This window comes from Eurytemora carolleeae, unplaced genomic scaffold, assembly GCF_000591075.1.
Source record: "Eurytemora carolleeae unplaced genomic scaffold, Eaff_2.0 scaffold229, whole genome shotgun sequence".
Taxonomy (NCBI): Eukaryota; Metazoa; Arthropoda; class Copepoda; order Calanoida; family Temoridae; genus Eurytemora; species Eurytemora carolleeae.
Genome location: NW_019396144.1, coordinates 197,715 through 212,080, shown reverse-complemented (window position 1 = coordinate 212,080; position 14,366 = coordinate 197,715). Strand labels below are relative to the sequence as shown.

Sequence of the window (14,366 nt, the reverse complement as noted above, 5' to 3'; positions counted from 1 at the left end):
ATTGTGTTTGTGAACGTGCTTCGTGATAATATCACTTTTTGCAATGATGGATAGATAGGTGTTTGTGTACTGCGCTGTAGTTTGCAGTACGCCCCTCCCCCTCTTTATTATGTAATGTTTACTGATATTTCTCTTGGAAATCAAACCTGGTTCAGATTGTAGGATACCAACAGTTTAGGTACACTTTGTATCTACAGTATGATAGTGTTCACAAGACTTGCTAAGAATCAGCTTCTATTAGTACCCTGAGCATCGTAGGTAGACAATTTAACTATAAATATCTATATTTCGCTTAATTGTAATCATTTATAATCATTTTGTATTGTATTTCAGTATATAAACATCCTGATGAAATAAACTGTTTCTTCAACCCGTTCTTTATCTACTCTGCTGGGCACCTTGTGATACATTGCAAAAAGTACTTTAAAAACATTTTTTTTATATGAAAAAAATTGACTTGGAAGATTTTAGACAATCTTTCAAAATTTCAAAAACGCCTGGATTAGGAATATTTTCATGGCATCTTTTAATATTTACTTATTTCTACAAAATGTAGGGTAAAATTTACTGCATGTTTCTCCGATTTTGACATATTTAAAATCATATTATCCTTTATTGCTCTGTCCATAATTAAACAATAAGATTAACATAATTACTTTGTTTTGTTCACGCCGACATGTTCTTCTCTTAGCACATTCATGAACACATTTTTGTTAATCTTTTAGCAATAATAAATGAATCTAAATACTGGATTAAAAGCAATACACGAAAATTTGAATTTGGTCTAAAAAGTACATGCGAAGTTGAAACGAACAAAAAAACAAGAATGATTGGATCCTACAAAAATTGCTTCATTTAAACATTAAAGGAAGTATTGCAAAAAATGAAAAAGGTGTATATAGTCTGATATCAAATTGAATTCGATATCGATCGTTACTAATTTTACTTTTAACTGTTGCGTATATAGAAGGAGAAAATTGTTAAAAGCGTCTTATGCTCATGAGCGTAAAACCCATACAAATTTTTAATCCTAAACGTTTTTAATCAGTTTTGGTTAAGTGAGTAAATAGACTGAAACCTGACTCTGAAAGAAGACAAACTAAGTAAGTTCTAAAACCGTAATGGTAAGTTCATCTTTGTTAATTTATAAATTAGGCATATTCTCCTTTTAACCTTGAATTATTATGTGATCAGCTAATACTTCTCTGCGTCAAAAATTGCAATTTTTTAAATATTTTCAGTTTTTAAAATTAGAAAAAATGGCATTTCTCAATGAGATATTAGTTTAAAAATTTCAAGTATGACTGCTCATTTCTATTTGTTTAATGGATTTTATGACAAATATAAACAGAACTGAGTTTGGTTGAATGAATTGAGTCTTTGTCACAAACTCTGATTTTCTTTGAATTCTGTTAGATCAAAAAATCTAAGTTTGATATAAATAAAAGGTTCACTTCATCAGGTTGCAAAGATATAGGAACTAGAAACCCCGTTGTTAGTTCACTCATCTCGAAAAATGATGTGAAGTGTTTACAGACGTCGAAAATTTTGATTTGACAAGATTAACTCTTTAAAATTCGAGCAAAAAGAAGCAACATAGAATAGAGACTATTTTAAACCAATTTATTTCTATCCGATTGGGGGGAGGGGCGGGGGGGAGGGTGGATAATCGACTTAGCGTTTTTGATATGGTTTAAACGTATAAAGTTACGACCTGAAGGTTTTATTCTTTTCCGCTAGCAGAGTAAATATTTAGCTCTAATTAGTTTCTCGTGAAATAGAAATACGTTTAAAATCTTAGTTTAGACATTAGTAATAGTTGTATATAATAATTAATCTATTAGAAGAAGAAGTTTATTAGAACACACCCTGGCCAGCGGTAATATCATAGATTAATTAAAATAACAGATAGGACACTAGATGTCGTCTTTTCAAGATTTGGATGAAACTAAATTTCAAGACAGAGAGAACCTGTTCTACGCCAACTGCGCGAAACTCCTCTGGGCTTCTGCCTCAGGGTTATTGTGAACAAGTTTCATCCAAATCTTGAAATCTAATGTCCTATCTGTTATTTTAATAAATCTATGGGTAATATCTACAGATTTAATTGAAATATGAAGATACATGTACACAGTCAATTTTAGAATATTCATGTACATTGTACAATTGGTTTCAGAATATTCATGTACACTGCACACAGTTTGTTTTATAATATTTATGTACATTGTACAGTAAGTTTTGGAATATTTATGTACACTGTTTATTTGGTTTTAGAATATTTATGTACAATGTACAGTTGGTTTTATAACATATATTTACAGTAGGTTTCAGAATATACATGTACATTGTACAGTTGGTTTCAGAATATTTATTTACATTGTACACTGTACAGTTGGTTTTAGAATATTTACGTACATTGTACAGTTGGTGTTATAACATATATGTACCTTACATTGTACAGTTGGTTTCAGAATATTAATGTACAATGTGCAGTTGGTTTTATAACATATATGTACAGTGGGTTTCAGAATATTTATGTGAATTGTACAGTTGGTTTCAGAATATACATGTACATTGTACAGTTGGTTTCAGAATATCCATGTACATTGTACACTGTACAGTTGGTTTTAGAATATTTACGTACATTGCACAGTTGGTGTTATAACATATATGTACCTTACATTGTACAGTTGGTTTCAGAATATTAATGAACAATGTAAAGTTGGTTTCGGAATATTTATGTATATTGTGCAGTTGGTTTCAGAATATTCATGTACACTGCACAGTTAATTTCAGAATATAAATGTACTGGACACTGTACAATATGTACTGTTTCAGAATATTCAAGTACAGGGTAAAAGGATATTTAGTTTCCAGTTTATTATGGATACTTTGATCATTAATATCCTTGCACATGTACATTCTAAGATCATGTACATAATACTGTACAGGATGACCCAAATTATTTGTACTTGATAAAAGCTATGATATGGTTGTTCACAAAATAAAATAAAAAAGATCAAATTAAAGAGGAATTTTGTAAAAAAAAAAATCAACAAGACAACAAACATAATACAAAATGCTCTCAAATAATTATTTTTCTAACCTGAGCTAAAACGTGTGAGACTAGTATTAGGATGAGGAAGATTAGAAAAGTATTTTTTCTACTGAAACCCCCCATAGTGTTCCTCAACACTCAGCTCCCCTGGTTACCCCCTCGTCAACCTCCTAGACTTGTGTAGCCCCTTTCTAACCTCCTATATCACTGTTCACTAGTCTCCTGTATCAGGATGAGAGATAATTGAACACCTAACCCTGATCAAGGTTTGAACCCGACTGAGTAGTTAGTTACTACAACTACGGACGGAGGGATGGGTCTCACTTCTCATAGTCTTAGAAACTATGTTTGCATAAAGAAAGCAGGGAATGATAAAACCGAGAAAAATGTCTGTTCTATCTAACTAATTATCTATCTATCCATTTATCCATCTATCTATTAGTCAAGTCATTCATTTTAGGCAGAATAGGTTTAAAGGAACTGAGTTCTTGCCACAAGCTCAAATTATTTAATCCCTACATCTTTGCAGCTTCATGTCGCAGACCTTTTATTTCAAACTTTGAATTGTGTTATATCAAATAGTCAAAGTTTATATTATCCAACGGCAACACTATTAGGTTTAATAAGATATAGGAATTAGAACATTTGAGTTTGTGTCAATTTCTCACCTCCTTTAATTCGATCTAATTTTGTTCCTTTCCTAGTACACAAGATATTGAAAATGCAATAATTAAATTTAATTAATTAAATTAAAATTAATAATGAACTTCTTGCAAAGAAATCTTTACTAACTTATGCGACTTGGACAACTAGAAATTGTTTCCACGCCTAAACCCTTTTGACTGACCTTTTATGTGTTTTTGTAGCCCTGGATGTGAAGGTTTCAAAGCCTCGGCTTATGGGGGGAAAGCGGGGACGTCCCCCCCTGGAAAAATTAATAGCGCAAGAAAGAGAGAGCAGGCATCTTCTAGCCCTTTCATTTTGATTTTTAGGAATTGATTAAATTTTTTTTTTTTTGCCAGGTAGGATAACAAATTATTCAATTATTCCCCCCCCCCCTGGAAAATATCATTAACCGCCCCTGCCAAAGCTGCAAAGTGCTTGTCTCTTGTTACAATTTTAAAAGAGTAATTGGCAAAATTCTGATTGAGGACAGTGGTTGAAATAATGCTGGATGGAAAATTAAGAATGAATTCAATAAAGATTTGAATTGATCTGCAGCAGGAGAGAAAAATATAATTTCAGGTTTTATTGGCCAATTGTTGAAGCCCTGAGGTAAAAATAGTTTAGCCTTGTCGGACTCCTGGTTGTCAGTTTTAGCTTGATAAGATGCCATTTTATTGGAAAAGAATATTTTTAAAGGTGGAAAGTTCTAAAATTTTATGACTTTTTCACCCATTCTTTCAACTGTTTTGCACAGTGTTTTCAATTCGCCGACCATCTTTTTACCTTAAAGGGAGTGACCGGCTATGTAAGGGAGTTGAGTTTGAGCGCAAATTCGACATTCAAAACTCCTGTTTTGGGGGTGGATACGTTTTTATAATTAGTTTTTTTTTAAATTATTAAATAACGTTTTTCATCCATACTTTCAGCTGTTTTGCACTTCATGTGTTTGTTGACATTAAGCGCGTGTATAACTACCGAAAGAGTCCATCTTTTTATCTAATAAACCCTCCCTTTCATTCAAATATTTTTGTTCAATCCAAAATTTTATTTTTGTTTTTAAATATTTCATAAATGAATCATAATTAAAGCCAAGGAATTATAAGTCAAAATATACAAATGAAAATGCTTTTCTTTTGATAATTACAAATTATCCGTCTCTGAAAAAGTGTTCTATTTCTTTTGTAATACACGCCATCCTACAAAAATATCACTCCCGCCAGTTACTACCTTATGAATTATATAAATAATTTTTATTTCAATGAAAGATACATGATAAGAATGTGTAAAACTCTTTGGATAGGATTCCTCTGTAGGTCGGTTTCTACAGCACCAAGCATTTAAGTTGGTAAAATTATTTTAATCTGTTTGCAGTGTGATTCATATGATCGTTGATAAGTCTGCAATATCAAATTTGCAATGTTGTTTTTAAGTGTAAAGTTCGCACAAAGTTTTGCATGAGTGTTTAAGCATGACTCAAATAAGTTTTAATATTCTGAATTCATACACAGTGATTTCTTAAAGATAAGTAAAGTAGATAAATGAAGCAATCCTAGACTGGAGAGATTTTAATATCCTAATTAACAATTTTTTTTAAAAAGGTAAGAATCAATCATGATGCATGATTTCGAAATTCTTGGCACCCTTTATCAATTATTATATTTAAAGCTGTTTCCTAAAAAAGGAAAATTTAATGGAGGCTTGTTACGTTTTTATTTATAATCTAGACATGCACTTAACCTCCTCCATCCCTCTTGTTCCTCTGCGACCTTCTCTTTGCCCTCCTCCTTGTGGTCCTCCTAGTCAGCACCTTCCTTCTCCTTCTCCCCCTCCTTCCACTGGCCCCTGTCTCCTCGTCTTCCTCCTCGTCCTTCTCCTTCTCCTCCTTCTCCTCCTTCTCCTTCTCCTCTTTCTCCTCCTTGTCCTTCTCGTCCGCACCTCCTCCTCCTTCCCCTCCTCCCCCCTCCCATTAATATAGACATATTAGTCTGATGCATGTTTATGTTCAGTTAATGTTGATCTATAAACTTTAATGCTGGAAGATTAAGCTAAAAAGAATAAAGATTTTTAATTTCTAAACCAAAAAAGGGACGGGTTTAAAGTACTATCAATGTTGATAATTCAGAAATTGAAATTTAAAATAAAAAGACAAATTTTATTAACTTTTCAGCATGGGAAACTAAAAAATTTTAATTCTTTGTTATTTTTTTAAAACTTGGTAGCGTAAAGAGTGAATTAGTCGCTATCAAATTTTAAAGAAAAATAACATGCTTGAAGTGAAAAATAAAGTACACATATACATTTTAATCATATATTAAAGTAAAGCTCGCTATACCACGTGAAGTAATTCTAAAAACAAAAATGCAAATCTTAATTATTATTAAGTATTAAAAAAATTGGTTTATTTGTGAATATTGGCAAATAAATAATGAATATTTACACATCGCATTAAGCATTTTTTCTACGTATGTTTTGGTGTGACTTTTTAGGCTTAATTAGCTTGTGAGATATTTACTCATCATACAAATCATATTAATTAAAAACTAGCATAAGTGCCCGGCATTGCCCATATAGAATTTAAAAAACTCTTTGAAAAAATTGGAATTTTGAAAAAAAAATTGTTTGCCTATGATCAGCCAGATTGCTCCTGCCATTTGTCCAGCTATAGCTAACATATATGTAAATATCTATATATGAGCAAATTATAGATTATTCTTCTAACATGTTGAGGTCCGGCCTTCTAATATTTATATAGCATGTTAAATAAAACAATGTTTTCAGCAAAACGATGACAAAAATTTAATTTTTCTTTCAAGTTTTTTGTTACATATAACAAAACAATTGCAAATAGATAAAAATACATTTTTTCCGAAAAACAAGTGGATAATGAAGGATGCAGACACAGTTTTTAAAATGCATTTTTCCCTTAAAAAAAATATTTATTTCTTTTAAAAAAAAAAAAATTTTTTTAACTCCTGATTAAAAATAACCTTTATAAAAATGTGAAACTTTACTCCTAAAGTTTATTTTTGACGTCTTCCCTAGGTTAACACAGTATCTCCGCATTCATTCTGCTTAATTTAAACTGACACGTATCCATCTTCTAGATTGTTCCAGAAACTACAAAATATAAAAATTTAAGAACCATGTGTTTAACGTTTAAAGGAACGGTGAGCAACATTTTAAGTAACCCTTAAAGCAAAGATGGCAATGGACGATTCCCAACGGTACCCGTACAGCTTTGTCTGATTATGCATGACTTAATTGAGCTAGGAACTGTAGAATGGGATAACTTTAATCCCGACCATGCTTAATCCGAATATCCAATGTGGACACTTTTAATTCCTTGCTTAATACAAACTTTTTTGGATATAGTAGAGAAAAATCAAAAACCGTTTTTTTTTTTCAAAATTAGAAAGTCCCTCCCGTTTCTGCATATTAATCTTAAATGGCGCGCAAAATTTCAAATTTCTCGGCTTCATATACACGATTCTGATTGGTTGAGTTTTATGCACATTTCAGGATACAAGTACAAAATTAGGTTATTCTCGAGATTAAGAAAAAGAGTGGATCAAGCATTGATCTCGATATCCACCATTCTAAAGTTCCCAGCTCTGATTTTTCAATTTGTGGTTTCTCTAGAAAGTGATTTGCGTATTTCTACTGCTGCAAAACATCAGAATAAAACAACCTTGAAAAAACGACAATTTATCTTCCATATTAATGATCAGAGAATGGTTTCAAAGGTCCTGTTGTGAATCGGGACATGTCATCTTTACCATGGAGAGTCACTTGAAATTACCAGTACCTTAACAAAATAAAGAGTTTAAAAATTTGTAACAGTTAAAATATGTAACGGTTAAAATTTGTAACGATTAAAATATGTAACGGTTAAAATTTGTAACGGTTAAAATATGTAACGGTTAAAATTTGTAACGGTTAAAATATGAAACGGTTAAAATATGTAATGGTTAAAATATGTAACGGTTAAAATTTGTAACAGTTAAAATTTGTAACGGTTAAAATATATAACAGTTAAAATTTGTAACGGTTAAAATTTGTAACAGTTTAAATTTGTAATGGTTAAAATTTGTAACGGTTAAAATATGTAACGATTAAAATTTATAACGGTTAAAATATGTAATGGTTAAAATTTGTAACGGTTAAAATATGTAACGGTTAAAATATGTAACGGTTAAAATATGTAACGGTTAAAATATGTAACGGTTAAAATATGTAACGGTTAAAATTTGTAATGATTAAAATATGTAAAGGTTAAAATTTGTAACGGCTAAAATATGTAACGGTTAAAATTTGTAATGGTTAAAATTTGTAACGGTTAAAATTTGTGACGGTAAAAAATGTAACGGTTAAAATATGTAACGGTTAAAATTTGTAACGGTTAAAATATGTAACGGTTAAAATATGTAACGATTAAAATATGTAACGGTTAAAATTTAAACAATTAAAAAAATGCCACATTATAAATAGCCGGAAGGTCACTTAAAATACTAAGAAGGCAGACAATTTATCTTGAACCATCGTATTGACCATTGATACGACGTTGATATCTTTCTTTACAAATTATTGACTTAATTTCAAATCGTCTTTGAACTTTTTTCTTCATTTTTACTGGAGCCCACTGTTTTTTTTATATAAATAGATCGGTTGATAGTCTTAAACAATGGGTCTAGAGAATGAATAGGAAAAGATTTATCCCAGAAACAATTCAAATCATCTAAGCGTACGTTTATTATGCAGTCTGCAAATCATTTACTTAAAGGGACTGTAAGCGCAATTTCAAGTGACCCTCCATTCAAAGTTGTCAACGCCTGATTTACAATGGTACCCTTGAGAGCTTTGCTTGATCAAGTATCAAATATTAGATATCGATGTTTTTGTTTCTTTCAACTGTTTTTTTTTAAATTTTCGAAAGCAACTTGCTTATTTCTTTCTGTAAGAAACAGTATAGAGAAACTCACAGAAATAAAAACTTTTCGATACGTGCAGACGGCATAGAAGAGGCTCTCTCTGTTTTTAATCCTACGCCGACTGCACGAAACTCCTTTGGGCTTCTGCCTCAGGGTTATTGTGAACGAGTTTTATCCAAATTTTGAAAAGACGACATCTAGTGTTCTATCTGTTATTTCTTTTATTAACCTATGGATATCCCATTCTAAAGATTTCAGCTCTAAACTATATAAGCATGGGAGAGACGCATTCGGTTTCTCAAATTTGAATTCAATAGGGTTTAGTCTTTGATTTAAAAATATTAAAACTTTCGGAGAAAAAGAGATAAAATTATGTTGTGTCGACAAGGACAAGGACCGAACTGTTAAATTAGCAGCGTCTTTAATAAAACCACAACAAAGAGACGTATTAAAGTCTAAAGACTATAAAGATTATTATTTTTCCAGCCAACTAATTCCTCATATCAAAATATCAAACACATAAAAATATTGAATGATTTACAATTAAGATCTTTCAGATAAACTAAAGTTTGGGAAAATTTAATTTTAAAATCATTATAAATAAGACGACATTCAAAACTCTTCTTTGACATGATATCATTTTACCTTGAGTTACACTAATATATATATACAACTATACCCATAGGTTGATTTTTAATTGATTTTCTGGTAAAACTATTTTCTTTACAACGACATCAAATAAACATAAAATTATGTACATGTCGTCTTCCTATTCCACAATGGGTCTCACTGTAAGTTTTAATAATCACGGAACAACGAAAAAAGAAAGATATTTACGTTTATATGAATATAATTTGTTTGTCTTTTTGGTCAAAACGGCTGAACCGATCGGGCTCAAGTTTTTTGTGGGACCTTTTGGGACCCCAGGTAAGGTTTATGGATGATCGAATTTTCAAACATTTGTCTCTAACAAAATTCGATTTCTGAAAATTTTGAAAATACACGAACGTTTTTTATATAAAATCAGCGAAATTTTTTGTTTTACATTGTGTACAAAGAGAAAATGAGAAAAGCGTCCTGTAAGCTTAGTAACTATAAAAATACCATATTCATTAAGATATATATTATCAATTATTAAACATGTATATATCAGTATATATTTTTAAAAATCACGATGATGGTGTACACCTTTGCAAACAATCATGTCTGATCCAATATTGATTCATATCAAGGCAATTACTTTTTTTAACTCAGGAAAACATTTTTTCTAAATGTCTGAGAGAAGGTTGTCAGAAATATATTTTTTAGTTTGTCATTCCACAATGCAACTGCATTCTCTTGTTTTTGTTAAAATGTTTTTTTCAGTTCTAATGCAAGGGAAATCATGATAGGTAAGTCCTGGTATGTTCTGTTCGGCATCACTGAAATATAGGCAGCTCTAAAACTTAGCCTCGACCTTGAGTCGCAACGTATTGGTTTTACTTCACCAACTAACTGTGCATTTTTGTAGCCCTAGGCATATACATATTTAAATGCAAAATTTGGTTCATTAGATAAGAATAAGATGTGGTCAACAATAGTTTGAAAAAATATCTTTACTAAATGTGTATTTTAAGAGATTACTAGAGTCAAGGTCCTGATGCAAGGAAAGTTATTTCAGAGGTGTACGCATTTTTTGTACTGCAGTGTACTGTCTCTGGGCGGAAAAATAAACACAAGACGAATGTCACAGCCTGAAATGGAATCCATTTTCACAAAACAAAATCTATGAAATATTCTGGTCATAGGAAACTATATGTGAATTTTCAAAATTATCAAAATTAAATGCTTTTAACCTCCTCGGATACTAAACGAACACTGATGCATCTATTCTTGTTTACAAAGTCCGCCCAGATAGAATTGGTTTCAATATGTACGCAGATTATACGCGACCACAATTAACTTTCCTTGCATTAGTACCTTGACTACTGTTAGCATTTTCAGACATCTAGATTTCTTCGCCCCTGACAGTCATTAAGAATATTGAAATAGATTATTAAATATTGTTCAAATCAAAAGTTTGAAATTAAAAAATAAATACATGTTAGAAGATTGCTGGTGATCATGCTTTGAATTGGCTGATTTCTACATTTTTCTGACAGATATACAACACATTAAAATGAATAATTTCTTAATTTTTTCAATTAGGGGCGTACTCAGGAATTTTTCCAGTGGGGTGGGCCTTACATTTTATTTCTTTTTAGAAAATTTTTCACTTTCTACCCCCTTTTAGACTTCCAGTTTGCGCCCCTGCAGTTGGCAAGTTACATTCGGGCCTGAAAACCATTTAGGCATGTACAGGACTTACTTCAGAAAAAACTTGATTTAAAATAATTATTATTATATAAATCTATATTGGTTCTAAGCGATACACCGATCAAATTAACAATAAAACAAAATCATAGGGTTTCGCATAGAACAATTTATTCCTATTTAAAATAATGATTTATAGATTTACCCCTTTTGTGATAGCTACACTCCAATTTGTTGAAAGATTAACAATCCCACCATCCCCTCAGCCCCCTCCCCCTTCCACCCGTCTACCCCTACCCCTCCTCCACGATTCAATTAATATCTGAGCTAGGGGTTTATAGAAGGGGGGGGGAGGCGTATAGATGTAGGTTATTACGTGCTCACACGCTTTAGTAGAGTGACCGTCTCACGAGTCTCGGTAGGAGTTGTTTGACCGCTCAACTCCTATCAAACGTTCAGTAGTTTAGCTTGAACCATGAGCAGGGTTAGTTGTGACTCAAGCTCCGGTTTAGTTGATCTTATTTGTTCTCCTGGAGGATCCCAATCATTCTATCGCCAGCTAGTTCCACGGACTACAGGTCCAAGAGAGAGGAAGGATCTGATCAATGATCTAACTGTGTTCTGTTTATCCTACGGAGTGTCAAAGGATTGTCTTGATCTTGTGGTTTCCAGAGGGTTTATCTCGAAAGCATTATTAGCGCTCTTACCCGTAGATAAGCTTGAGGAGAAGTTTCCTGAGATTTCATCCAGAGATAAGAACCTTCTCCGGAACTGTATTTCATCCCTTGATCATCGTCCAGAATATCAGGTTTCCATTGGACTGGGAATGCTTGCTAAACCTAGCTCCCGTATGAAAGTGGACCCTGAGAAAGATAATGTAACCCCAAACCGTGATGCTGAGATTACAGCAGCGCTGGAGTTGGCTGAAACTGCAAGAAAATTGCTTGAATGTCCTGTCTGCTATCAAACCTGTCGACCTCCGAGGATCTGGCAATGTACAAATGGACATCTGACCTGCGACATGTGTCATCACCGGTCGGACACATGCCCACTATGTCGTTCACCCTTCACTAACATCCGACCGTTTACTGCTGAGAAGTTGGCACGTCAAGTGACCGTGAACTGTAAAAACAAGCCAGCAGGGTGTCAGCAGTTCCTTCCCTGGCAGGACAAAGAAGACCATGAATCTAAATGTGATTTCAGTACAGGACACTGTCCAATTCTCTCGTGCCCGGTTCAGTTTCTCCTCAAGGACGTCCTGGAGCATCTCCAGCTCTGTCACAACTTAACCCTGGAGTACTCCGGGATGAGAATAGCTCCGGGGGAAATGATTTACAGATCCCAGATTTCTACAGCTAACTACATGCACCCAACAGCAGACAATCAGAACTGTTGGTGGGGACCACAGTTTGTTATGTACCAAACCATCCCGTTCTTCTTCGTTATCTCCAGGAAGGTTGATAACTTCGACGGGAACGGACATTTTTATTTCTGGGTATGGTTGGGAGGTAAAAGTGTTGATACCCGGAGATTTCTGTACACAGTGACCTTAGAGGGAGGAGGAGGAGAACGGATTAGTTATACAGCTAAACCTGAGAGCATTGAGAAGGGAGTATCAAGGATTAGGGAGGAACAGAGTTGTCTTATGGTCTCTGATCTCGGAGTAAAGAGGTTTCTCACAGGGTCGGAGAAGATACTCAAGTACTCGGTGGAGATTATTGACAAGGATCTAAAAATTCTTTCTTAAAATCTGTATTTTCGGACATTTTTGTTTTATATTTGAACTGTATATATGTAGAAATTCGACGTTTTGGATTATCGTATTATTGACATTTATTGCAATAAAATCTACATTATAAAATAAACATTAATAAAAAATAGAAAATTCTTTAAAAGCTGGTATTACGAGAGTTTGAAAATATCTTAATCATGGTTATAAATCATTTCTTTTTAACAATTTATATGCATGGTTTATATCATCAACAGATCAAGTAAAAAAATTAAAATTACCATGTTTACTCCAATCGAGAAATAACAGAAAAAAATAGTTTTATACAGTGATTACATACAACTCTGGAATAGGAAGACGGCTTTGAGACTCAAGTTATGACTTTAAATATTCTTAATTATTGCCTTAATGTCGTCTTCCTATTTCACTGTTTTCTGGTTCTCACTGTGGTACGTTCTTTCATGGTCGCATTTAAATGTTGTTTAATTACAATTCTAAGCTTTGGTAAAGGATAATTAATTTTTTGTATTTTTCAAAAACATTCCATGATTATTCTCTATTATGCTTGTTGTATATACAGGAGATATTAGTTCCCAACCTCTAACATTTGGCCCATTTCTAACATTTGGAACTAATTACCCCTGATATAACAATACAATGAAGAATACTGTCTATGTTGATTTTCATCCCAGTATAAACACTTAAACAAAGAGAAGTTGTCAATGAACAGCTTATCTTTGTGAATTATAAGTCGTCTTCATTGTATTGATATAATCGCCGAGCCGGCCAATGTAGTTGAAATTGAGGAAATATTTTTTTCCCTCTTATTAAATTATTCAACAGAAACTGTATCCCTCAATATCTATGACTGCAATGAAAAAAAAAATCTGAAACCTATTGGACAAAAGAAAACTGTGCGCGAAATATTTTTTTGGTATTTGATGATTAGAAAAATTTTCTTCATAAGCCGGAAAGAAAAATTGTTAGGTTCTTTCCCAAAGGCATTTTCCAATGTCAAGTGAAAATTTCCTAAGTGGCAACTTCCCAAAAGTGCAATTTCCCAAGCGGCAACTTCCCAAATGTACATTTTCCCAAATGACAATTTTCCAAGTGGAAGTTGCCTCTTGGGAAAATGCCCTTGGGAAGTTGCCTCTTGGGAAAATACCCTTGGGAAGTTGCCGCTTGGGAAAATGCCCTTGGGAAGTTGCCTCTTGGGAAAATGTCCTTGGGAAGTTGCCTCTTGGGAAAATGCCCTTGGGAAGTTGCCTCTTGGGAAAATGCCCTTGGGAAGTTGCCGCTTGGGAAAAGGCCTTTGGGAAAGTACCTTACATCAAAGAAAACATATGTATCGAAAATGTTATTTATTTTAATTATTGATGACCCCCTATTGCAAAGATTGCAATGCCCTATTTACGTATACAACGGTATCCATAAAAAGGTTGTCAGACGAAGACTGGAAGAGATATTAATGTTTAAAATTTTGAAAACTGATTATTTTCAATTGTGGTCTCTCTACAAAAGTGACTTTTGCATTTTTACTTCAGGAAAACAATATAAAGTCAAATACTTTAAACCTTGAAAAACGACAATATCAGTCACATTATTTATCAGATAAAGGTTTCAAGATGTAAGGTGTAAGATCATATTTTATGGAGTTTTTGCCTGAATTAATTTAATCATTTTATTCAAGAAA

The 14,366-nt window shown here is 32.8% G+C and overlaps 1 protein-coding gene and 1 long non-coding RNA gene across 2 annotated transcripts in view; one reads left to right on the top strand and one right to left on the bottom strand.

Annotated features, from left to right (window-relative positions):
* The window catches only part of LOC111696296 (low-density lipoprotein receptor-related protein 4), a 35,431-nt gene extending 32,036 nt beyond the window's left edge, over window positions 1-3,395 (bottom strand). The window contains exon 1 of the mRNA XM_023465864.1: window positions 3,107-3,395. Within this exon, the coding sequence (XP_023321632.1) occupies window positions 3,107-3,181 (75 nt within the window). The 5' untranslated portion in view covers window positions 3,182-3,395. The remainder of the gene's footprint in view (window positions 1-3,106) is intronic.
* On the top strand, window positions 134-1,095 carry LOC111696283 (uncharacterized). Its single transcript, XR_002764039.1, has 3 exons — window positions 134-258; window positions 334-418; window positions 1,049-1,095. It is a non-coding gene; the product is annotated as an uncharacterized LOC111696283 (long non-coding RNA).
* Window positions 3,396-14,366: the final 10,971 nt, after the last annotated feature.